This window comes from Rhinatrema bivittatum, chromosome 5 (genome assembly GCF_901001135.1).
Source record: "Rhinatrema bivittatum chromosome 5, aRhiBiv1.1, whole genome shotgun sequence".
Taxonomy (NCBI): Eukaryota; Metazoa; Chordata; class Amphibia; order Gymnophiona; family Rhinatrematidae; genus Rhinatrema; species Rhinatrema bivittatum.
Genome location: NC_042619.1, coordinates 197,573,071 through 197,597,194, shown reverse-complemented (window position 1 = coordinate 197,597,194; position 24,124 = coordinate 197,573,071). Strand labels below are relative to the sequence as shown.

General features: G+C 46.8%; 1 protein-coding gene across 1 annotated transcript in view; it reads right to left on the bottom strand.

Annotated features, from left to right (window-relative positions):
* Positions 1 to 24,124, bottom strand: part of LOC115092303 (cohesin subunit SA-2-like) — a 360,840-nt gene that overhangs the window by 322,313 nt on the left and 14,403 nt on the right. The window contains exon 2 of the mRNA XM_029603069.1: positions 15,431 to 15,580. Coding sequence (XP_029458929.1) covers positions 15,431 to 15,580 — 150 coding nt within the window. The remainder of the gene's footprint in view (positions 1 to 15,430; positions 15,581 to 24,124) is intronic.

The window sequence follows — 24,124 nt, the reverse complement described above, 5'->3', positions numbered from 1 at the left end:
CCACATCCATAATATATTGGGCTTGGTAGTGTGCCCGTCAGTGATCGCGGATGTTCTCCAGCCCGCCGATAGATGGCGCTATAATATATTGGCCTTGGGGCGCAGGTAGCTCCCTGGACGCCTTGGAGCCTCAAACACACTGCAACACCAGGGACAAGAGGTACTCCGGGGGGAATTCTGCTGCGGCCATCGCGGGACAGGATGAAAATAGCTGAGGAGACCCTGGCATGCCTCGAATGGAGCGCATCCCGCAGCATACGCTCCGTTCACGGCAAAGATGAAGGCCCGGCGCACCATTCGCGGCGAAAAGGGAAGGCCCCCATGTGCTGCGATCGGTGCACCCGAGCCTTCATCTTCGCCGCGAACGGACTGTGTGCCGCAGGACGTGCTCTGTTCGCGGCATGCTGGGATCTCCACTGCTATTGTCTGCTGAACGCGAACAAGGAAGGCCCCTGTGTGCCGCGAACGGCATGCTGGCTTGTCATCTTTGCCACGAACGGTGCACCAGCCCTTCATCCTCGCCGCTCCCACAGCATGCCGGTGACAGACAATGTGTGTCGGGGAGGGGAGGGTGGGAGAGAGCAAGAGGGTGTCAGAGAGCATGGAGGGGGGGGGGGTGCCGGTGAGAGAGAATGTGTGTGTCAGAGAGGGGGGGTGACAGAGAGCATGGTTGGTAAGAGGGGGGTGGGGAGGGTGTGAGAGCAGGGGAGGTAAGAGAGGGTGGGTGGGGGGATGCTTGAATGTGGGTTTCAGAGAGAGGGAGCCTATATGAGGGGAGGGGGATGCCGGTGAGAGAGAATGTGTGTGTGTGAGAGAGGAGAGGGGGTGTGGGGGAGTGCGAGAGACAGCTTGGTTGGTAAGAGAGGGAATGCGCGGGATGCTTGAGTGTGGGTTTCAGAGAGGGAGCCTATATGACGGGATGAGTGTGTGTGTGCCAGAGAGTGAGGGAGCCTGTATGAGGGTGTGTGTATGTGGAAGGGACACTCTTACAGTGAATTTCTAGGGAAATTCTGCTCAAAACAAGAGCAGATGTGCCAATAAAAAGGCTTGCCGCCCGGGTGTAGAAAGGGTACAGTTGCTAGTTCCCATTAATTGAATCACCAACTATAATGGCCCACTTAATCCTGCCTCCTGGGCAGTAGGCCCTTGGAGACTTGTCCTCGGTGCAAAAGGATAATGCATCAACTAAAGAGCAGGTCTTCACTACAAGATCACTTCCTGCTACTCCAGGGTGATGCTCCTCCAACCAAGTACCTTCCTCCTCCAAGGCAGCAGCAGGGCTGCCAGACTGACGGCTCGATCCAGTAAGGCCGCGGTAAAAACAGTGAGGTAGTGTCAGGCGCACCCTTCCTCCCCGCACGCACAGTTCTCTTCACTAACTCCCCGATACTCTCCTCTAATCGCATGCAAATGCATGCCGCAGCTGTGCAGCGTTAGGGAAGGGTTATGCCCGCGCAACCCATTTTACTGTATAGGCGCTGTAACAGCGCCTATACAGTAACCTGGGTGCGCTGGTACCTGTCATTTCAAATGACATTTGAAATGACAGGCACCAGGAAGTGTAAAAAAGTTTAAAAAGTGTAAAAAACAAAAAACCTGTGTGTTATATAAAAAAATAAAACAATTTTAAATACCTGTCGGAGGGCCGTGGGTCCAGGCGGCCGGTGGGCGGCGGGCAGCCATCAGCGGCATCCGGTAGTCCCTTCTCCCTTCCTCCCTCCCTCCCCTGCCTGGATGAGCGCCAAAATCGCACGGGCGGGTCGGCAGCGGGGAGGGGGGGGGGGGGGGCGGCAGCAGGATCCGGGAGCGGCGGGTAGGCAGCAGCGGGGTCCGGGGGGTCCGGGGCAGCGGCAGCGGGGGGGGGGGGGGGGGGGGCAGCGGGGGGGGCGGCAGCAGGATCCGGGAGCGGCGGGTAGGCAGCAGCGGGGTCCGGGGGTGGCAGCGAGATCCGGGGAGCCAGCAGCGGCAGCATGTTCGATCGCGCAGGCAGGTAGGTGGCAAAGTAAAGATGGCCGCCTGCACGGGAAAATCGTGCAATTGGCCGCTGAAGACGTGACGTCACACCCCGTGACGCCAAACGTCGTGACGTCACGTCTTCAGCGGCCAATTGCACGATTTTCCCGTGCAGGCGGCCATCTTTACTTTGCCACCTACCTGCCTGCGCGATCGAACATGCTGCCGCTGCTGCGATTTTGGCGCTCATCCAGGCAGGGGAGGGAGGGAGGAAGGGAGAAGGGACTACCGGATGCCGCTGATGGCTGCCCGCCGCCCACCGGCCGCCTGGACCCACGGCCCTCCGACAGGTATTTAAAATTGTTTTATTTTTTTATATAACACACAGGTTTTTTGTTTTTTACACTTTTTACACTTACCATAGCAGGCCCGAGCCTTGCTACTTTTTCGTTTGTTTTTTTTTTGCCCTGGTCCCGTCCGGTCTCCTGCAGCCCCGTCCGGTCCGGACGGGGCTGCAGGAGACCGGACGGGACCAGGGCGGGTAAGCAATGTTTTTACCCTACACTACACTAACTCCTACTAGGGGGAGGCGGTAAACTAGCAGGTTAAGGCCGCGGCAGAACAGCGGGTTACGGAGGAGATAATATCAGCGCCCGTTACAGTATCGCAGGGGAATAGCTAATTCCTTCATTATACAGCTTTTTCGTTCATTTACATGCCGGGTGCGGAAAGGGTTATGCGTCTGTTTTCAGAAGCGATACGGACGCGTGAAACTGGACACTGTATCGCCGAACTGCCTTGCGCGCCCGAATTGTGCGCTACGAGCACGTTACAGACGGGCAATCCTCGAGCGGACGATACTGGATCGAGCTGTGAGTTGGAATTTGGTTACTATGTCCCTGAAGGTCTCAATTATATACCTCTCTGTCTGCCTCAGCTCCTTCAGGTCTGCCACTCTAGCCTCCAGAGACTGGACTCATTTCTGAGAGCCAGGAGCTCTTTGCACCAGCTGCACACAGACAACCTCTCACCAACTGGTAAAAAAAATCATATGTGACACTGTGCAAAATTGTTGCGATTCTGCCCGCGAGGAGTGCGGGCAGGCTTCTCACCTCTTGCGGCCAGTCGGACCGCCGACGCTGTCCAGTTCGCGGCAGGCGTGCCGCTGTCGCCGGGCTCTGGCTGTCGCCGGTCCTGCACGGCAGGGTCGAGCATTCAGGGGCTTCCCCATGCGGCTCGGACCACCGCTGTCGCTCATGCTTTCCCCGACTCAGCTGGAGCCATCCCTGCGGCTGTTCCCACAAGGCCGGGGTCTTCAGCCGGCAGGGAGGCTGTCCCTGCCGGTGCCTGCAGCCTTCCTGCTCCGTCTTCGCGGCTGGAAGCCGCTCCTGCAGCCTGCCTTCCTCAGCTTCTTGGCAGGGCTGCTCCAGCTACCTACCTGCTTCTCCTCGGGCCTTCCACGTGGCTGGGGATGCCACCAGCCTGTCCTGCTCCTCTCCTCCAGCTTTCCTTAGGCGCGGGCGCAAGCCTCTCTCTTGTTCTTCAAGGGCCAGCCAGGAGTGGCCCTCTGCTGACCCCTCCCTGGGCGTTGTCCTCTTCAGCCCTACAAAAGGGCTCAGCGTCCATTCCATTTTTGCCTTCGCAAGGAGTTAGACACTCCTGGGATCCTGCTGGTCTTCGTTCCAGGAGTTATCCTTGTTCCAGCTTTTCTTCAAGGTCCTGTGTTTCCTGTTCTTCGTTGGAGCTCCTCGTCTTGCCCTGATGTCCACGTTCCAGTCCAGATGTCCGCCTGATGTCCCTGATGTTAGTGATCCACTCCTGAGCTCTGTCTCCTGATCCTGTATTCTGTGTTCCAGTCCAGATGTTTGTTCTCCGTACCTGATGTCCGTGATCCTGTCCAGTTGTCCTGAACCCCTGGTTCCTCGTGCCACTCTTCCTGGCATGCCAAGTCGTGGTCTGCGACCAGCCCCACAGGCGGGCTGTGTAGGGCGCTTCATGGTGCAATGCCTTCCTCACGTCTGCAGCACTAGTCTCCGGGAGACTTCCGCTTCTGTACTTGTCCCTGGTCTACGGAATCCCTTGTGCTTGCTCCGTCCGTGCCAAAGACTCTGCCAGAACCTGTACCGTCAGCATGGTCCGCGACTAGCCACGGGCGGCTGAGTAGGGCGCACCTCGGTGCAGGCCTCTACAGCTTCTGAGACATGTTCCTTTTCATTGCTCCATTTCTCGTCTAGAGGCTCTTCGAGTCCAGCGTGGTCCTTGACCAGTCCCGCGGGTGGACTGTGTAGGGCGCGCTGCGACGCAGTCTCAACCCAGTTCTTGCCTGAGTCTTCTGAATGCCTTGTTCCTCGTTCCTGAGTCTCGTCTGTGCATCCAAGTACCTCGTTCCTGAGTCTCGTCTGATTCTCCATGTTCCAGTCGTTGCTGCCCTGGCCTCCATCCAGCCTGCCGCTTCTTGCCATACCCTACAGCAGGTCCGAAAGGGCTTGGAACGGTCGGAGGACTGTTCATAAGTCCACCATTGCGTTGTTGGTCTTCCAAAGCGTGCAGGTCCGGAGGAGGGTCAGTATCTCCAGTCATTTGTCTTCAGTCCAGCCTCGCTCCTGTCCAGCCCATGCTCGGGCATGCCTCGCCTACCGCGGCACCTCTTTGGAGTTCCTCTGGGTTCGAGCCGTGGCCCAAGAACACACATCTCCTGGTAAGCGGACCGCTCTCCTAGCGCTCCGTAACAGAAAGACTGGAAGACTCTCCCATCTGGCTGCTGAACTGCAGCCTTCATCTTAATATTGCTGAGTTCTTACTTAAATGTAGGTTTCTAAGAGAGTAGGGATGCATAAATTAGAGTCCTTTAAATTTGTGTAGTGTATTTACAGATAATCTGGTAGTTACTTAAAAGGGGTGTCATGAATTGGCAGGCTGGAGTCAGGGAACACCCCCCTAGAGGCAGTACAGGGCACCAGGGAAGGACTGGAGCTTGTATTCTGCCTATTCAATCCCCTCCCCAGCAGGTTGACTCCTTGGGTTCTGGGGGCTAGTTGGGCTGGTCTCCGGCTGTACATCATGGTGTAGGCTAGAAGCTGGATACAGGTACTGGCTGAGGCTGCATACAGACACAGAATAATTGCAGAGACTGCCGGAGGCTGGATTCAGACACAAACTAAATGCAAGGACTGGCTGGGGCTGGATACAGATACACGACAAAAACAGGAACAAGGCAGGACTGTAACGAGGACCGGACTGGACTACAGAACAGGTAACAATTAGCAGGGAAAGGCACAAGGCTGGCTAGGAGAACCAAGCAGGCCTGGAGGCCGTAAGTAAAGCAGAGAGACCCAGGGGGCCACAGAGCAAGGCAAAGAGGCCTGGTAGGCCACAAGGCAGGAGGTCTGTGTAGGCCACAAGGACAGGGTGGCCAGTTCAGGGAGACAAGTTGATTCAATAAAGAGGCACGAGGGTATGGGGCAAGCTGACTTAAATAGGCCCGAGGTGTGGTGTGACCAGTGAGGTCACTGGCAGAACAGTAAGCGAAGCTCGCTGGAGGCCTCTGCTGGTGGGGAGGTGTCATAGCAGATAAAAGCAGGGTACAGGCTGCACAGCAGTCAAAACCATGACAGTACTCCCCCCTTTCAAGAGCCCCTCCTCCTGGGTCGCATTTACCATGGGGACTGTGGTCAGTAGGCACTAGGTTGTTTTTTGTTTTGTTTTTTTATTACAGTTGATGCTGGGTACAGAGGAGCCCAACAATTATTTCTCTGAAGCAACAGTCTTGAATCATAGCCTTTCTGGCAATGGCTGTTTGTGCAGACTTTCTGTAGTTGGACCACTGATTTGGAGCCTGAGGCCAGAGCAGTGGACTCAGGTCACTTGGGCATGGAGTAGCTGGAAAAGTGTCTCACAGGCACTGGATCGCTGGGTCAGCACCTCCCTGCTGCAGCTGGGTCACTGGACTAGACTCTGGTGCAGGACTACACTGGCTTGGGGCCCCTTCCAAGGCTGGACTGGAGGATCAGAGTCCCACTGAGACTGGGCTGGTTCAGAGTCTTCGGGCGCTAGACTACTGGCTTCCCTCAGTGGCTAGACAGCTGGCTAGGGTCCCTCCGAGGCCGCAGCGTTGCTTCAGGGTCCCTTTGTGGCTGTACGACAGGCTCGGAGTCCCTCTGGAAGCTGGAAGGCAGGCTCATAGCCCACTTAGTACCAGGTGGCTGCGACGGCTGGGTCAGGCTCCTCCTGGAGCACAGACACAGTTGAGACCAGTAGAACTCAGATGAACTTGTTTTTCCTTTCAGCCTAGGAAGGTAAACAAAGGGTATGCAGAAGAAATTAACAGTGTTTTCACATTGCATGATGGCTGGAGTGAAGCACTAAACTTCCCTAATGACAGAACTGCTGCTGTGGTAGAATCAGAAAGCTAGAAAGGATACTGTGCAGCAGGAGTGCAGCTAACCTCAGAGCCTGGTTTCCTCTGAAGTGATTCACAAATGACAGGGGTGAGAAAAGTACATGGTACTCTTAGAACTAAGAGCTGAAGTCATTAGTAGCCTGTTGGCTGAAGGTGTGGGAAACTGAGCTCTAAATGAAGAGTCAATTATGTCTGTCTGTCTCAAAGCTTCTGCAGAAAGAGGCAGTGGCATCAGAACAAGACACATTCATCAGCCCTGGATTATCCTGGCTGGATTCTAGAAATGGTTTTAATTCTGTACCTGAAAAGACAAAAGTATCTTGGCCAGCTGTAGTGTATTAGTTGTGCTTCTCAGAAAGGCTAGGTTAGATATTTGACAACAGGCAGCTCTCATGTGTGCATCATAGGGCAGGCTTTAAAACTAGTGAACTGACCCAGGGGTAAAAGAACAGGAAGGGAGCCAGATTGTTAAGCAGTTTTTATCTCTATCAGAATTTATTTTAATGCCTTTTGTCTGTTTTTAGTTGTGCCTGAATGTGTGGGGATTCCAGACAATCTGAGCTGAATCTAGAAACAGGCTGTGCCTTTACATGTAAGGAATTAAAGTTTCCTTGGCAAATTGAGTCTGCAATAGTGGTGTTTTTCAAGGAGGCTGTGCTGGGTATTGCAACAGATTTTCTCTTCCCTAATGCTGATTTTAATTAATATTTTTGGCTAAATTTGCCTGTGCCTGAATGTGCTGTAATCTCCAAGGGAGCTAGATTGGTTGCAGAACAAATTAAAAAGGCTTCGTCTGGAGGCACTTTCATTCCCATACAATCTGGGAATAAAGGGTTTTTTTTGCTGGTTATTTGCTGCACTTCCAATATGCTGGGGTCTGAGGTTCAATTGTATTGTGAAGCAGTGAATTCCTTAACTTGGTATCTGGCTGTGGTGCAGCACAACAGCTATAGGTGTCTACAGATGCAGAGCTTGTAGAGTAGCATTCTACAAGCAAGCAAAGCACTCTAGATAGCGTGAAGGATTCCAAATTTAGCAGAAAAGACAAACAAAACGATGCATAGAGTCAGGAGTGGTTTGAGGAGTTGGAGCAGAAACAAAATAGCAATGTCATAAGAACATAAGAAAATGCCATACTGGGTCAGACCAAGGGTCCATCAAGCCCAGCATCCTGTTTCCAACAGTGGCCAATCCAGGCCACAAAAACCTGGCAAGTACCCAAAAACTAAGTCTATTTAATGTTACCATTGCTAATAGCAGTGGCTATTCTCTAAGTGAACTTAATAGCAGGTAATGGACTTCTCCAAGAACTTATCCAATCCTTTTTTAAACACAGCTATACTAACTGCACTAACCACATCCTCTGGCAACAAATTCCAGAGTTTAATTGTGCGTTGAGTAAAAAAGAACTTTCTCCGATTAGTTTTAAATGTGCCCCAAGCTAACTTCATGGAGTGCCCCCTAGTCTTTCTACTATCTGAAAGAGTAAATAAATAACCGATGCATATAACTGAAGGATCTAAAACTCTTCTGGACTCACCAAGCTAGCAGGGGACCCTGCTCAAACTCATGTGGAAGTTGTGTGGCCTGTTCGTTCTTTCATGGACTGGCAGGCTGGAGTAAGGGAGCACCCCCACAGAGGCAGTACAGGGCTGCAGGGCAGGACTGCGGCTTCTCTTCTGCCTATCCAACCCCCTTCCCCGCAGATCGAGCCCTTGGGTCCTGGGGGCCAGTAGGGCTGGTCTCCGGCTGTACATCTTGATGCAGGCTGGGAGTTGGACACAGGTACTGGCTGGGGCTGCATACAGACACAGATTGAATGCAAGGACTGACTGGGACTGGATACAGATATATGGCAAAGACAGGAACCAAAACAGAACTGGATAAAGGCTGGACTAGAAAGAATAGGCAACAATAAACAGGGAAGCCCCACAGGGCACAAGGCTGTCTAGGAGAATTTAGCAGGCCTGAGGCCATAAGGCATGGCAGAGAGGCCGGGGGCAGGGGGGGGGGCACAAGGCAAAGCAAGAGGCCAAGAGAGGCCACAAGGCAAGGCAGGATAGCAAGGACAGGATGGCCAGGTCAAAGAGCCAAGGTTACTTGATGAAGAGGTACTGGGGTATGGGGCAGGCTAGTTAAATAGAAGGAGGAAAGACAGACACTAAAATTACCTACCTTATGCTTGTTTATTATTCAGGCACACACACACTAAAGAAAATACTCCACTATTTCACCTCTCCCCAAACTTTTAAATCATAAGATTTCTCACAGCAATAGTCACTGATCCTCTTCAGCCACCAACAAAATCTTTTCTCCTCAATACGCCCAGTCTCTTTAAAAAACTGAAAAAGGAGAGATCTTCTGGAGGAGAGTGGTCCCAAGAGGAGACCTGCTGACTCCTCCAGATCAGAGTAGTCTCCAGTTCCATAGGTGTACTCCTAGGAAGGCAGTTCAGTCTGAATGTTCATCCTGCTAGAAGACAAGGCCTCTGTGAGGGCACCCCTTGTTAGCTGGTGTCTAGATCCTGATGAACTCCTACACCTTGGGAAACGTCCTCTCCTGATGAACTTGAAACTGACAAGTGTGGCAATTCTTGATACCAATGCCTCTCCAGGAACCAAATTCCATAAGAATCCACAGTAGAGGCTGAACCTCATTTTGCAAGACTACCAACAATGTTTATGCACTAAGGCAACTCTTAGTGTCAATGCTACTTGGATCCCTCTTTCCAATTCCTCCTCAAAAACTGTTGAGTCCAATACCACATGGGAAGCAGGAATGGTGGTCACACCTTCCTGGGATCCTTCAAGAAGATCGGTGACTGGCATCAGGGCCCCTGGAAGATGCCATAATTCCCAAGATTGATGTAAAGATCAGCTGTTCTCTCTGTCACAATGCTTTGAGAGGATTTACAGCCAGACCCAGAATCTCTCCACATTACACACTGACAGGGACCAATGCCAGTGCTTAGCCTCAGTGCCAGAACAGAAGAAGCATAAAGCTTCACTTTCAGATAGGGAGCTGCACTATGGTCTATCTCACTGGCTCAATGTCAAGGAAGATCCATGCCTCCTTGATGTCAATGCAACGCAGCCCACAAGCAGTTGCCAATGGGCTGGGCTTGCTTTTCCCAAAGAGCTTTTCCATCAGTTCCAGGAGAGTAGGACATCCTCTGGGAATTATATTCCTACATGTGAACACCCTGAGACTGTGGTTCCCCAAGCAAAACACACACCTCTCATGGAGAGCTGTGACAAATATGCAACAGAAAAAAAGAGCCATGCCCATCCTGAATCAGAGTCCTGCCATTGAAGGGATACAGCTGTGCCCTTGAGCCACAGAGTGGATCTCTTAATTTGCAGCCAAGTAAGCTGAGAAGCCTTGCATAACTGTTTTCAGCCCAGACCTGCAACCCCGTCCCTGAGGACTTGGATCGTTCTTGGGGGTTTACAAGGGACCACTGGGGATATTGAGCAACTTGAGGGCTGTGAGCCACGCTGTGGATCCTGGATGAGGAAAATCCATAACCTTAAGCATCTGTAAAGCAACCCTACTGAACCTGTTGCAATATTTGTAATATATATGAAAGCTAACAAACATTCTGACCGGGATTGGACTGACTGTAAGTACTGTGAACCTGCTGTTATATACTGGGGTAGATTTTAAAAGGTTGTATGCTACCCGGCACACACGCATGTTATAAAATCCTGGGTCGGCGCGCGCAAGGGGGTGCACAATTGTGCACCTTGCGCGCGCCAAGCCGCACTACCTTCCCCCATTCCCTTCCCCCTAGCCTGACCTTCCTTTTCCCATTCCCTTCCCCATTCCCTTCCCCTAACCTTTCCCCCCCCCAGCTCTACTCTAACATCCCCCCCTGACCTTTATTTTACCTTTTGTGCCCGCCTCCGGGCAGGCACAAGTTGCGCCTGTCAAAAGACAGGTTTTAAAGTTAACCTGGAGAAGGCTCAGCTAGTTCAAGAACAAGTACAGTACTTGGGTACTCTTATAGGTAAAGAAGGAAGAAAAGCTGATCAGAGAAAGGTCACAGCATTAGTGGAAGCTCCTTCTCCAACTGATGCTCATTCTCTTAAGAGTTCTATTAGGAGGATTTAATTTTTTGAGATCGTACATTTTTCAATACGCACAAATAGCAGCCCCATTGCATAAACTGTTAAAGAAGAAATCTCAGTGGGAATGGGGTCCAGAACATGATCAAGCTTTATCTCAATTAAAACAAGCTGCACTAAGAGCTCCAGCACTTAAATTCCCAGATAGTTCTAAGCCATTTAGTAATAGACTTGCAGCATCCGATGTAGCTCTTGCTGCTGTGCTTTTACAGAGAAATGAAGATGCTAAATCGGTGCCAGTTGCACAGGATTCAAGGAAATTGCAGGGCACAGAATTAAATTTTGATCCTTGTGAAAGGGAATGCTTGGCTGCAGTGTGGGCAGTTCAGACTTTTGAACCACTGACAGGTACAGCTCTTATAACAATTCAGTGTCTGCATACTCCTTTGAAGTATATTTTGTCAGGACAGTTGGTAGGAAGTAGAGTTTCAGGAACTAGATTAGCACAATGGACTCTTGAGGTTTTACCAATGTAAATAAAGGGACAAGGGCATAAAATTACGTAGAGTACGCCTGTAGAGGAACAATCAGATCAGAGTCTTAGTATTTTTTAGCTGAGGAAGAATGTACTTTTGACGCCTTTTGTATTTTATAATCCTCTCACACCAGCCGTCACACTGCCAGACAGTGCACGCCTGCCGTAGTGCAAACTGCTTCTCTACTACAGTAAGTGCCTTCCAGCTTGATCCTTTTTTCATTCCTGTTTTACATATGTTCTGACATTTCACTTTTTTTTGTTGAAACACTAAAGCTATTTCCTGCCTTGAACAGTCTTACTTTCTTCAACCTAATTGTTGCTCTAAAAAGAGGTATGATTTAATTTTTGTGTCTATTTTCCATTTATGCTGGTTTTGTTTCTTTAACCGCTCCTCTTGTTGTGGTGCACCGCGCTGGCCGACCCCCGGCGGTTCGCCTGTTTAGAACCTTTTCAGTTGTCTGCAAAAGGTATGGTTAAATTCTTGGTCTTTCATGGTCTTTTCATTTTTTTTCTTTAACTTAGCATTACTCTTGAATTTATGCTTTTTTCAAAATGTATTTACATTATCTCCCTCTCCCATCCGTTTCTGTATCAATATCTCCCTGAAAAGCTTGAAGCAGTTACTTTCCCCTAAACCTCTAGTCTAACTTTATACTGGTCAGTCCCATCCGGAGTCTATATAGCTTTTCAACTGGTTTTTTTTTTAGCTTTTTTAGATTATTGGCTTGACGTCTCTTACTGTGCTACCTTTCCAGTATTGTACGTCTCTGTAGATTTGGTATATGGTTCCCATATTTTTACTTGATATTTTCCTTAACTATATATGCCACCTAAGGGTTTGTACTTAACTAGTAACTGTTCTTAATCATTACTAACCTTGTTGTGACTTTCTCAGTTGTTATATTTATGGTCATATGTATGTCTATTAGCTCCCTGTAAACATTTAGGGGCAAATTTTAAAGGCCCGGCAGCACGCGTAAAGCCCCGGGACGCATGTAAGTCCCGGGGCTGGAAAAAAATGGGCGGTCCGGGGGCATAGCCAGAGACCTCTGCAAGGCCGCTGGGCTGGGGGATCGCGCGCTGGCAGTCGGCTGGCAGGTGTAACTTGTGAAATAAAGGTACGGGGGTGGGACAGGTAGGGGAAGGGAGGGGAAGGTGGAGGGGGGAGGGAATGGGGAAAGCCAGCTGGTCTCCCCGAGGGCTCGGCGCACGCAAGGTGCACTAGTGTGCACCCCCCCTTGCGTGCGCCAACCCCTGATTTTATAACATGCGAGCGGCTGCGCACGCATGTTATAAAATCAAGCGTACATTTGTGCGCACCAGGTAGCTCGCACAAATGTAGACTGCGCGCGTACATTTTAAAATCTGCCCCTTAATGTATTAGGGCTCTTTAAAATTTCACTCCTATTTTGTTCACTGTTTAACAAATTTTTCGGTCTCACTACCATGTTTCAGCCATACAATTTTTGATCCTGTTCTATGATTGTAATTATTATGTTTTTTTTCCAGATACCATCGTGGGTCCCTCCGAACACAGCCCCACCAGTGAAACACAGCTGTGTCGGGGGGGGGGCCTGTATTGTACTACTTTCAGCTAATCCTACCATCTTCTCCAACTACCGCCCGATCTTCTCCTTATCTTTCATGGCCTAAGGACTGACTAGAAACAGCAGTTCTCCACCAACTCTGCAACTTCATTGATATTAATAATATCCTCAACCAATATCAGTTCACATTCAGGAAGCACCGAATGACTGCTGCTCTCCAGTTTTGATGCGGTGAGATGGGGTTTCGATCAAGGTCAAGGCTCAACCTTCCTTCTATGTCTACTCGACATCTCCACTGCATTTGACACTGTCAATCACTCCATCCTACTCTCAAGACTGTGCTCCTTTGGTATAACTGGCTGGTTCTCCTCATAACTCAATAACAGACCCAAGTCCAAATTGATTCTTTTACTTTCTCCTTGACACCTCTGAGCTTTCGGGTGCCCCAAGGTTCTGCTCTCTCTGCTTTTATTTAACCTTTACCTTAACTCCATTATGCCGCACCCTTGAGGACCTTGGGGTCACTATAAAATTTATGTCGATGATATTCAATTCTTCTATCCTCTGAAGGAAGCATGGGCCCTCACAGAATCTTTCCTCACCCACTGTTATCACCATCCAAAAATGACTCCACAGCAATAAACTAGCTCTCAACATATCTACAGAAATCATTATTCTATCACGCCATCCTGTTGTTGACACTCCCAACCATTTCTCTTTTGATTCTCATTCCATCTCCCAAAATGTACAACATCTGGGAGTCACAATTGATCCCTCTCTCTCCATGTGCATCCACATAAGAACTATTACCAACTCTTCCTTTTACAAACTACGCTTGCTCTGCCACCTTAAGCCCCTTCTTGAACAATCTTACTTCAGATCGGTCCTTCAATCCCTACTACTCTCTGGGATAGACTACTTTAACTCCCTCCTAACAGGTCTACCTTTATACACAACTTGTCCACTACAGATCATAGAAAATTCGGCAGCAAGACTCCTTACAAGCACGCCCATGCATGATCACAACTCTCCTGTACTTAAAAGCTCTACACTGGCTCCTTATTTCTTACTGAGCACAATACAAGTTTGTCATGATCATCCACTCCTTGATTCACAATTTACACTCCCCATGGATCTCCTAAACAATAAAAATCTACACACACACACCCCAACCACTCAGATCGTCTAACCTAATATTATTAGATACCCCACCTCCAAAGCTCACCCACCTTGAAGAAACCAGAGAACGCACCTTCTTCTCTGCAGGACCACTCCTATGGAACAGCCTACCTCAGGCCGATACAGTAAGGAGCGGTAGGAAGAGCTGCGTTAGTGCTGGGCGCACCCGCGGTTGCCGCACGCACAGTCCGGCTCACCTACTGCTCGATACTGTATTTAAATAGCTTGCAAATGCAAGCCGCATCCAAGAAGCGTCCGTGAAGAGTTAGGCCCGCGCAACCCATTTTACTGTATAGAGCACTATACAGTATCCTGGGTGCGCTGGCCTAATGCTTCACGGACAAGCTGGTATCTGTCATTTCAAATGACATTTGAAATGACAGGTACCAGGAAGTGGACGGTTCTCCTACGCTCGGGATTGCCAATCCTCTCTCCCCTCCTCCCGAAGCAAGGCGCAGGGAGGGGGGAGAGAGGACTGGTGAAATGACATGTAAAGTGTAAAGCAACGAAGCGACTTACTTTTCTTGCAGCCCTCCTCCGGAGACGGACATTGGCGGAGACGGACTGCGGCTCCCCTGCCTCCCGGGGGGCAGCCGGCGGCGAAAGCGGCCCCGCCAGCGAAGATGGATGCCTACACAGGCGAAAGCGGCCCCTGTGCGTGCAATTTGGCCGCTCAAGACGTGACGTCACATGCCGTTATGCCAAACGTCGTGACGTTACGCCTTGAGCGGCCCAATTGCACGCACAGGGGCCGCTTTTGCCCGTGCAGGCATCCACGGACTAACGCAGGGGTAAGGGTAGGTGGTAAGTTAGCAGGTTAAACGCGCGGCAAAACGGCAGGGTAAAAAAGCGATAGTCGGGGCGCGCGTTACTGTATGGGAGGGAATAGCTAATTCGATCGTTTACATGTAATATACATGCCGCGGGCGGAAGGGGTTACCCGGTGATTTAAGGACGCGGTAAGAATGGGTTAAAGGGGATAGTGTATCGCGGGTTGGACTAACACGGCCGAAAAGTGAGTAGAAAGCGGGTTAGGAGCAGGGTAACCGCGGCCGCACTTTACTGTATTGAAGATGTCTCAGAGAAAGAACTTTAAAAAAAAAAAAAAAAGCAGCCCTAAAAACTTTCCTCTTCAAGAAAGCGCTCTTGAACCTAAATGATAATGGACTACCCCCAACATGCCCCTCTTCAGAAGGTGCTACTTAGGAGTCAGAGGTGAGGGCAGTAGTCTGCTATCTCGAAAGAATGTACTCCCCTAGGTGCTTATTTATTTCTCCCCCTCTGAAGAATTATTACTCCCCTTTCTCTTAAAAATTTGTATTGTTTTGTCCTTTCATTTGACTCTAAGTTTACATTGTACCCTGCTCTGAACGTAGGAAGGGCAGGTAATAAATGTTTTTAAATAAATAAATAAATAGTAAATTTTCATAGCAAGTAAATTATTCAACTTTGAGTTTGAAATAGGTTACTCTCTTCTCTCTTTACTGAACATTTAAGGAGTGAACAGGTTTTACCTTATTTCACACATCTATTTCTTTTCTACAATAACACTGTACCACTCAAAAAAAGGTACTTAATTTTTTAAGGATTTATACATTTCTGAGACTCTCAGGTCTTCCTCCAAATCAAGATTCCTCCTGACATCCTCGTTGGAATGTCCCAACTCTGTTTCTAGATCACTAATTCCACTTTATCAATGCCATTTTGTTTTCATGAAAAAGGAGAAAAAAAAAAGTGCACAACATACCTGCATAGCTCTTTTGCCCATGCTGATCACCTCAAAAAGTGTAACTGCTTCAACTATTTCTCCACTGTTCAGCTGAGTGGCAACTCTTGAAATAGAAAAATTTCTCCTTGTGATGTTTTCTGACTGTTCCCGAACCATTTTATTCCCTTTCTGAAAATAATTGATATAATCAAGAGGTTAAAAAAATACTAAGCCATAACAGATTATCTTAAAAAAGTTAGAGTGGCAATTTAAATTTTAATGAAGAATGACAGAGGAGGAGGGCTTGATCTTCCAAATTTCTAATTGTATAATATTGTATGCATGCTGCGACATTTTAAAGATTGGATTTTGATACTGCGATTTGTTCACAAATATTATGTTTGCTCAATTGGTTTGATCCTCTAACTTTAAAATATATGTTATATGCAAACAAGATTATATAAGAACATAAGAAATGCCATGCTGGGTCAGACCAAGTCCATCAAGCCCAGTATCTGTTTCTGACAGTGGCCAAACCAGGTTGAAAGTACCTTGGAGATACCAGAAAGTAGATCAATTTCCTGTTACTCAGTCCAACAGACGGCAATAGTTTTCGTTAATTTACCTGGCTAATAATGTGTTATGGACTTTTCCTACAGGAACTTGTACAAATATCTTTTAAATTTCGCCATCACCTTGACCACTGGCAACAAAAATCAAACAGCTTGAATATGCACAGAATGAAAAAGTACCTTCTAGAATTTGTTTTAAATCTGCTGGTTGTTAGTTGGAGTATCCCCTTGTTTTAGCATGTTTGAAAGGGTAAATAACTATTCTTTATTTACCGGTTATACACCACTCATGATTTCATAAATATCTATCATGTCCTCTCTCAGCTCTTTTCCAAGCTAAGAGTCCTAGCACACCTAGCCTCTCATCATAATGGGAATGGAAGTCTTATTTTTATCATCCTCCTATGTAACTTTTCTAGTACTGCTAGGTCTTTTTCTGAGCTGAAGAAACAAAAAATTGCACATAATACTCAAGATGCAGTTGCACCATGGTTTGATACAGAGGCAATATACCGGTATTTTCTGTTTTATTTTCCATTCCTTTTCGGATCATTCTTAACTAATTTTTGACTGCTGCTGCACACTGAGCCAAGGATTTCAAAGTAATGTCCACAAGGATTCTAAGGTCCTTTTCCTGGGTGGTGACTTCCAGTAAAGAACCTAGCACTGTAGACCTGTATTTGGGAGTATTTTTTCCTATGTGCATACTTCGAACTTCTCCACATTAAGTTTACTTTGCCATTCTGTGCCCAATCTCCTAGTTTCACAAGGACCCTCTGCAATATATTGCAATCTATTGCCTTTTAAACAACTTTGACTTATTTTATGTCATCTCCAAATTTGATCACTTCACTTGTTGCTCCCTTTTCCAAATCATTTATAGATGTTAAACAGCACAGTTCCCAATATCTGTGGTACTTCACTAATGACCTTTCTCCATTGGGAAATGTGATCATTTAGTCTTACCCTCTGTTTCTTATCTTGCAACTAGTTACCAATCCACAATAGAACACTGCCTCCTATCCCATGACTTTGTACTTTCCTGTGGAGTCTTCCATGGGGATCTTTGTCAAATGCCTTCTGAGAATCCAATTACATTATATCAACTGGCTCACCTTTATCTATTTGCTTATTTACACCTTCAAAAAAAATCTAAAAGACTGGTAATCCAAGACTTCCCTTTGCTAAAACAGGGTTGAATCTTCCCCATTAAGCTAGGTTTATCTATATGGCCAGTAACTTTGTTTTTAAGAATGGCTTCTGCCATTCACGAATAAACATGGGAGTAGCTTGCTTGTTGCGGCAGTTACTACCCCAAACCAAATAAGCCTGATACTTCACTTTGAATACATAGTGGGGCAGATTTTCAAAGGGATACTCGCGTACCCCCAGAAAACCTGCCCCAAGCTCCGCCTGTGCGCGCCGAGCCTATATTGAATAGGCTCGGCGGCGCACGCAAGCCCCAGGATGCGTGTAAGTCCTGGGGCTTTCCTGGAGGGGCATGTTGGGGGCGTGTCACAGCGGCGCATCATCCGAGGGCGGGGCCACGGGCGTGTTTCTGGCCCGGGGGTGTTTCGGGGACGTGGCCGAGGCCTCCGAAACTGCTCCCAGGCCAGGGAATCGCGCGGCGGCAGCTGGCAGACATAACTTTTATAATAAAGGTAGGGGGGGGGGTTAGATAGGGCTGGGGGGTGGGTTAGATAGGGGAAGGTGGGGGGAGGCGGAAGGAAAGTTCCCTCCGAGGCCGCTCTAAAATAATGGGCGGCGCGCGCAAGGTGCACAAATGTTCACCCCCTTGTACGCGCTGACCCCGGATTTTAAAAGATATGCGCGGCTACGCGCATATCTATTAAAATCCGGTGTACTCTTGTTTGCGCCGGGTGCGTGAACAAAAGTACACGCTTGCGTATTTTTTTTTTTGTAAATCTGCCCCATACAGCGCAGCTCACTGCTTCAATAGCAGGGGGAATGAAGAAAAGACGATTTATATTCAGACAACAACCAACAAGGACTAAATTGCATAGGCTGGGTAAACAAATAAGCATGGGAATAGCTTGCTTATTGTGGCGGTTACTACCCCTAACCAATTAGGCTTGATACTTCACTTTGATGCAGTTCCAGCACTGTTCTCTAAATCAATGGCGGGGGTGGAAGGAAATTAGATAAGTATGAGAAAAATAAGTGAGAAAGCTTGCTGGGCAGACTGGATGGGCCGTTTGGTCTTCTTCTGCTGTCATTTCTATGTTAATTTGCTTAACACCAAGATCAGGCTGACCAATCTATAGTTTCCTAGATCACCATAGGAGCCCTTTTTAAAAAATCAGCATCAGATTGACCATCTTCCAGTCTTTAGGAATCACATCATTACTAAGTTGTACATTTAAAATTAATAAGACTTTTTTTTTAATATCTTTATTGCAGAATAACATTAAACCAAGTACAAATTACATATGAAAAGAATAACATTCCAGCATTTTTCCATTTCCTCCTGACCTGAATCCCCCCCCCCCCAAACACACACATACATAGGTGCCTAAACCTGATAGTATATGATATACTATCTATACCACCAAAGACTGTTTCTATAAACTGCAAGTTTTAAAAAGGATAAGACCACTCTTCCATGCCAAAGACTTCAGAACCATCCTCCAAGCCCTCATTTTCTCAAAATTGGACTACTGCTGCTCCACTTTACTTGGCCTCCCCTCCTCATACACAAAACCGCTCCAAATGGTCCAAAACGCAGCAGCCTGTCTACTGACAAACACTAAGAAAAGAGACCATATCTCCCCAGTGCTACAAGACCTCCACTGGTTACCAATTCATTTCAGAGTCATTTATAAATCCATCACCTTGATATACAAAATCATTCACCAACATACCACAATCGATCTACAAATTCCTCCCCGCTTCCACAAATCCACAAGACCGACCAGGGAAGCCTACAGAGGATGCCTCATTGTTCCACCCACGAAAACCACTAATCACAGCACCTTAAGAGACCGAGCCCTTTCCACCGCAGGCCCACAGTTATGGAACTCCATCCCTCCAGAACTCAGAAACGAACCATGTCTCCTAACCTTTAGGAAAAGACTCAAGACATGGCTTTTCAGGCAAGCCTTCTCGAACTCTACCTAATATGCACCATAAACAAACTCTCTACTCAGAGACTGTACATATGAGACACCATATTTATATTGAACTTTTGTATATAATTATTCTCCTCTATCTCTTTCTATTTCTTACATTCCCAGTTCATTAGCCCTTGTTAATTGTAACTGCTTCTCTTCATCACGTTATTTATGTTTTTTGGTTGTATTATCCGCACCCCTGTTTTCTGTAAACCGACATGATGTGAACGAGTTCATGAATGCCGGTATAAAAAAACCTTAAATAAATAAATAAATAAATAAATAAATATAACGGAAGAAGATAAATGTTAAACAACATGGCAGACAATGCGGAGCCTTGAAGTACTCCAGATGTTGTAGTATAACAATTCAAATGGTGGGAGTTAAGGTTTATCTCCTGAGAGCGATTTGATATAAAGGAAGTGAACCAGACAAGCACAGTGTCTCGGATACCAATGATATGACTAATGGAATTTTTAAGAGATGGAAGGAGAAAAGATTGAGTCAAATATTTCATTTGTTTTTGTAATATAGAAAGTACACTTTTGAAATTGAAATAAAAGTACTCTTTGCATAATAGACAATCTTTTGCATATTTACAGGCAAAACATTATGCAGAGAGGTTTCTCCTAAAGAAAAGGAGGAAATATTCTTTGATGGCATAAAAAGAGAGGGATCTTGCGCTTCTACATTTAAAGCAATACAAAAGAGAAGACAAAATAGTTCCATAAGTTATTTATTAGATAAATGAAAGCAGGAAGGGGAAATTGAGTTGTCACAATGAATTACAAATATGCTTTGACGAGATGAGTCTTACTACTGTGAATATTATACAAAAGGAAACTCAGTATAAATTCTTGAGACGTATGTATATGCCTCAAACATAGGCATATTCAGCTCATTTATTACAGCCTGACAATTGTCTTAAATGTACTATGTATAGAGGTACTTATTTTCATAATTTTTGTTTTGCTCACAAATACATTCTACAAGGAGGTACTATACATATAATTGGATGTGAATGTTCCCAAAACTGTGCCTCTAGGGACGATAACTTTCAAACAGAGGTACACTTTGAGGCCAATCCAATACAGTGTGCTCAGCTGAGCACACTGTTAACCCGCAGTTGGACGCGGGTAGAATAGGCACTAATCAATCCTCTAATGCAATAAGGGGATCAGCGCATATTCAACGCCGGTCCAACATGGAGTGAATCTAATAGCGCTCATCATGTGCAAATGCATGTGAATGAGGCTATTAGGCATTCACTCCCCATGCAAAAACAAAAATGTGCGTCTTGGATGCACATTTAACTGTCATCTATTAACACCTGCCAGGAGCAGGCGTTAATAGCTGAGCACATCTAAAACAAGTACAGAAAAGCAGAAAAAAACTACATCCTACTTAATATCATTGTGATATTAAGTAGGATGAAAAATTAAAGAAACAAAAAAAGTTTAAAAAAAATAGACAATCAGGTTCAGGAAAACGGATGCTCGACTGACAAGCATTCGCTTCCTGACCCCTCTGCGTCGGTTTTCCTTACTGACGAACGGCCGAGTCACAAAAACCAACGCCGATAAACCAGACGTTGATTTGCGTGACTGCCATCCGCCGGTCAGGAAAAACGACGCCGATAAACTCAGCGTAGGTTTTTGTGACTCGAAAGCAAGGAAAACAAGCAAGGAAAACAGGCGCAGAGTTTATCGGCGTCGGGTTTTCCTTACTGGCGGACGGCCAAGTCATGAAAACCGATCAGGTTCTCGTTAGCAAGGATGCATTAGGGTCGTGCAAGTGACCCTAGCGACTTCTTGCTAACACGACCCCCTAATTTAAATATTGCATGGCACTGGGGCTCGTTAAGAAAACGGGCGCTGACAGTTCAGCGCCCGCTTTCTATGCAAATTTATTGCATCGGCCCCTTTGACTTATGTGTGTTGCTGCGCACCCAGATACACGGCCATTTTATAACATGTGGGCATATTATAAAATAAAATTGGGTGCATATGTGTGCACAGTCAGGTTAAGTGGGCACACACGTACCCTTATAAATCCTGCTTCTACCACTTAAGTCATGGAATTTTAAAAGGAGTGCACATCTACACCATTGCCCGTTTCACCAGTTTGTCCACCAGTTCACCCAGTTAACCGCTAGGTCCCCCTGGTGTGATAATCTGCACATCCCCCAGTTATCCCAGACCCTTTCAACCCTTGAAAAATGGCTTTTTTTATTTTTAAAAACTTACACCTCCTCCAAGGAGTAAATTTATGTGGCACGAGATCTGGGTACATGCTCAGGCACATAAGTATTTACGTGCACATATATTGGCCATGCCCCAAAACGTCCATGTCCAGCCCAGACCAAGCCAATGCCCCACCCTTTTTTGAAAACTTTTGAGATGTGTGTGGAGCAGGAGATTAAGCATGCATCTGAGCAGCTTTAAAAATTAGGTGGCCACGCGTGAGTCTGACTTGTGTGCGCATCCCCTAATTGATATGTGCGCTGGGCTCTTAAAAGCTACCTCAGCAGGGGCAAGATGGCCGACCACTGAGACGTGCGCCGAGAAGCTCCCCTGTGCTATTGCCTTTTTGCTCTTTTCTCTCCTTGCTGCTATGCCTCACAGAAAGTGCAAAGCAAAATTACGGGAGAACATGGTTCGTTCTCCCTTACCTGGTCTGGAGCAGCTAAAAATTGAGTTTTTCAGCGTGATGCCAGTTTGAATGCCCGGTGCGATGGCCGCTGCTGATGCCGATGAAATCTCCCTGAGTCCGGGAGCACTGGCGACACCATCTCCCCCTAGCTTCGTGCGAATCCCGGGGCGATTTTCAGGGGGCACTGCCTAGAGCTAAACTGCGGCAGGAGATGGTGGGGAAAGCAGGAACCTCGAGTGCCGCGGAGGCAGTGGAGCAGACAGTAGAGAAGCCCTCAATGAGAGAGGACCCTGCTGGCTCCGTTTTTGAACCTGCAGGAGCGGAACAGACATCCATCTCGAAGCAAGCTAAATCAGACCCTTGGATGGCTGGAGAGACAACAAATGTGCAGGATGGCGTTTCAAAACTTTCTAAACCATGCAATATTACCTTAGAATCCCTCTGGAATGTTTTGGTCAAACTAGATTTTTCCATTTCCTCATTAGCTTCTTTAGTTAAAGAAACTAATAGTGCAGTGAAATAAAACTGCAGAATTGATGTTACAAGGAAATGAGATTGGGAAAATAGATCTTCAAGTGGAGAAAATGGAAAAGGTTCAGCATCAGCTGGTTCAATCTGAGACAGTAAATTCGAAGAAGATCGAGAACAGGGAAGAAGTACGTTTTGCAATAAAAAAAAAAAAGAAATCATCAAAGGTAGGGGAGGAAAGGGCAGGGAGAGGTAGGGGAAGGGAAGGGAAGGTGAGGTGAGGTGGGGGGGGGGTAAGGAGGTTCCCTCCCAGGCCGCTCCGATTTCGGAGCGGCCTGGAAGGGAACAGGGGAAGGCAGCGTGGCTTGGAGAGGGCTCGGCACGTGCAAGGTGCACAATTGTGCACCCCTTTGTGTGCGCCGACCCCGGATTTTATAATATGCGCGCGCATGTTATAAAATCAGGTGTACGTGTGTGCGCCGGGTAGCGCGCGCACATGTAGGCCGCACGCTTGTTATAAAATCTACCCCATAAGTTGTATAGAGGGGTATGGGATTGTAGGATGTGGGTGGGAAAGAAGGGGAAAAGGGAGGAGAAAGAAGGGAGGAAAGGAAAGGAAATCTTAAATAAGTATTATATGCTAACATTTATAATTTAAAAAATAAAACTGATATTATTCATACATGAATTTTCATCACCCTATAAGAAATATATGATGAACTACAAAAAACAAAAGCAGAGATATATGATGACCATATTGTTAATAGTATTTAATTATGAGAATGACTAACATACTTGTCAGCTGCTTCCACAGGAGGTGCATACTCATCATGCAACTAACTACATGCTTAAACTGCCTACAAAATTAAAACAGAACTCATATCCAACTGCTGAGTGAAGTGTATTTCTCAACCTCTTTATTAGATATGACCTGATATTTGCATATAGATAAATAATAAAGCAAAAAAAAAAAAATTTACTTATAAAATGATTTGCTTAAAAACCGCATTTTAAAACAATATCCTACACCATTAGTTTTTATTTCTACATGGGGTTTAATTAATTAAAAACGGAGCCATTCTTACTATAAAAATATTGCTGAGCTGCTTCTCAGAACTGCCTGCCCCAAATTGTCACCTTCAGCAGGAGGAAGATAACGCAGTTGCTTCAACCACTTCGAACCACATTCTAAAACCCATCATGTGGGGGACTAGCTGGAAAAAAAAACTGTGATAAAGTATGTAGGAAAGCATGCCAATTTAAAATCCTAGCTAAATAGCTGACATCTAGTAAAAAATCACTTAAAAACAGGGCCGTTTATGTTTCTTTACAAAATGCTTAGCCTATACCAGTGAAATTACCTTACCGACTAAAAACCACTCTTCCAAACACCTGAGTAGTCATGTAGGCATTGACTGGAGCAAACCCCACAATTGTGATAAACTGTATGGCAGGACACCATATCAGTTTTAAATCATGGATCCTCAGGGGTGGATCTACAGCCTAACCAACATGGCTATAGTCAGTGGTTCTCAAAACAGGCAGCAAACCTACCCTGCAGCTGGTTCTCTGGAATAGGTAGCAAACCTGTCCTATAGCTCTGATAAGAATAGAAATAAAAATAAAAGTAAAAATAAAAAAACACATTTCCACTTCATAGGATTGTGCTGAGAGTACAAGAAGGATGGGGGGAAAGGGATGGGGGGAAAAGGGGAGAGGGGATTGGATTAAGGCAGGAGATAGGAAAAGAAAGAGGAAAAGGGGGGAAAAAAACCCAAGTTTGCTTACTGTAAATGCAGAAGGAATTTGCCATTATAAGTGGGCAGCATTATCTGGCGACACTAAATGGACTTGTCTCTCCAAGAGTAGAGCTTTCAGCTCTACTGAGCAGTCAGAGATTCTCTCCCGGG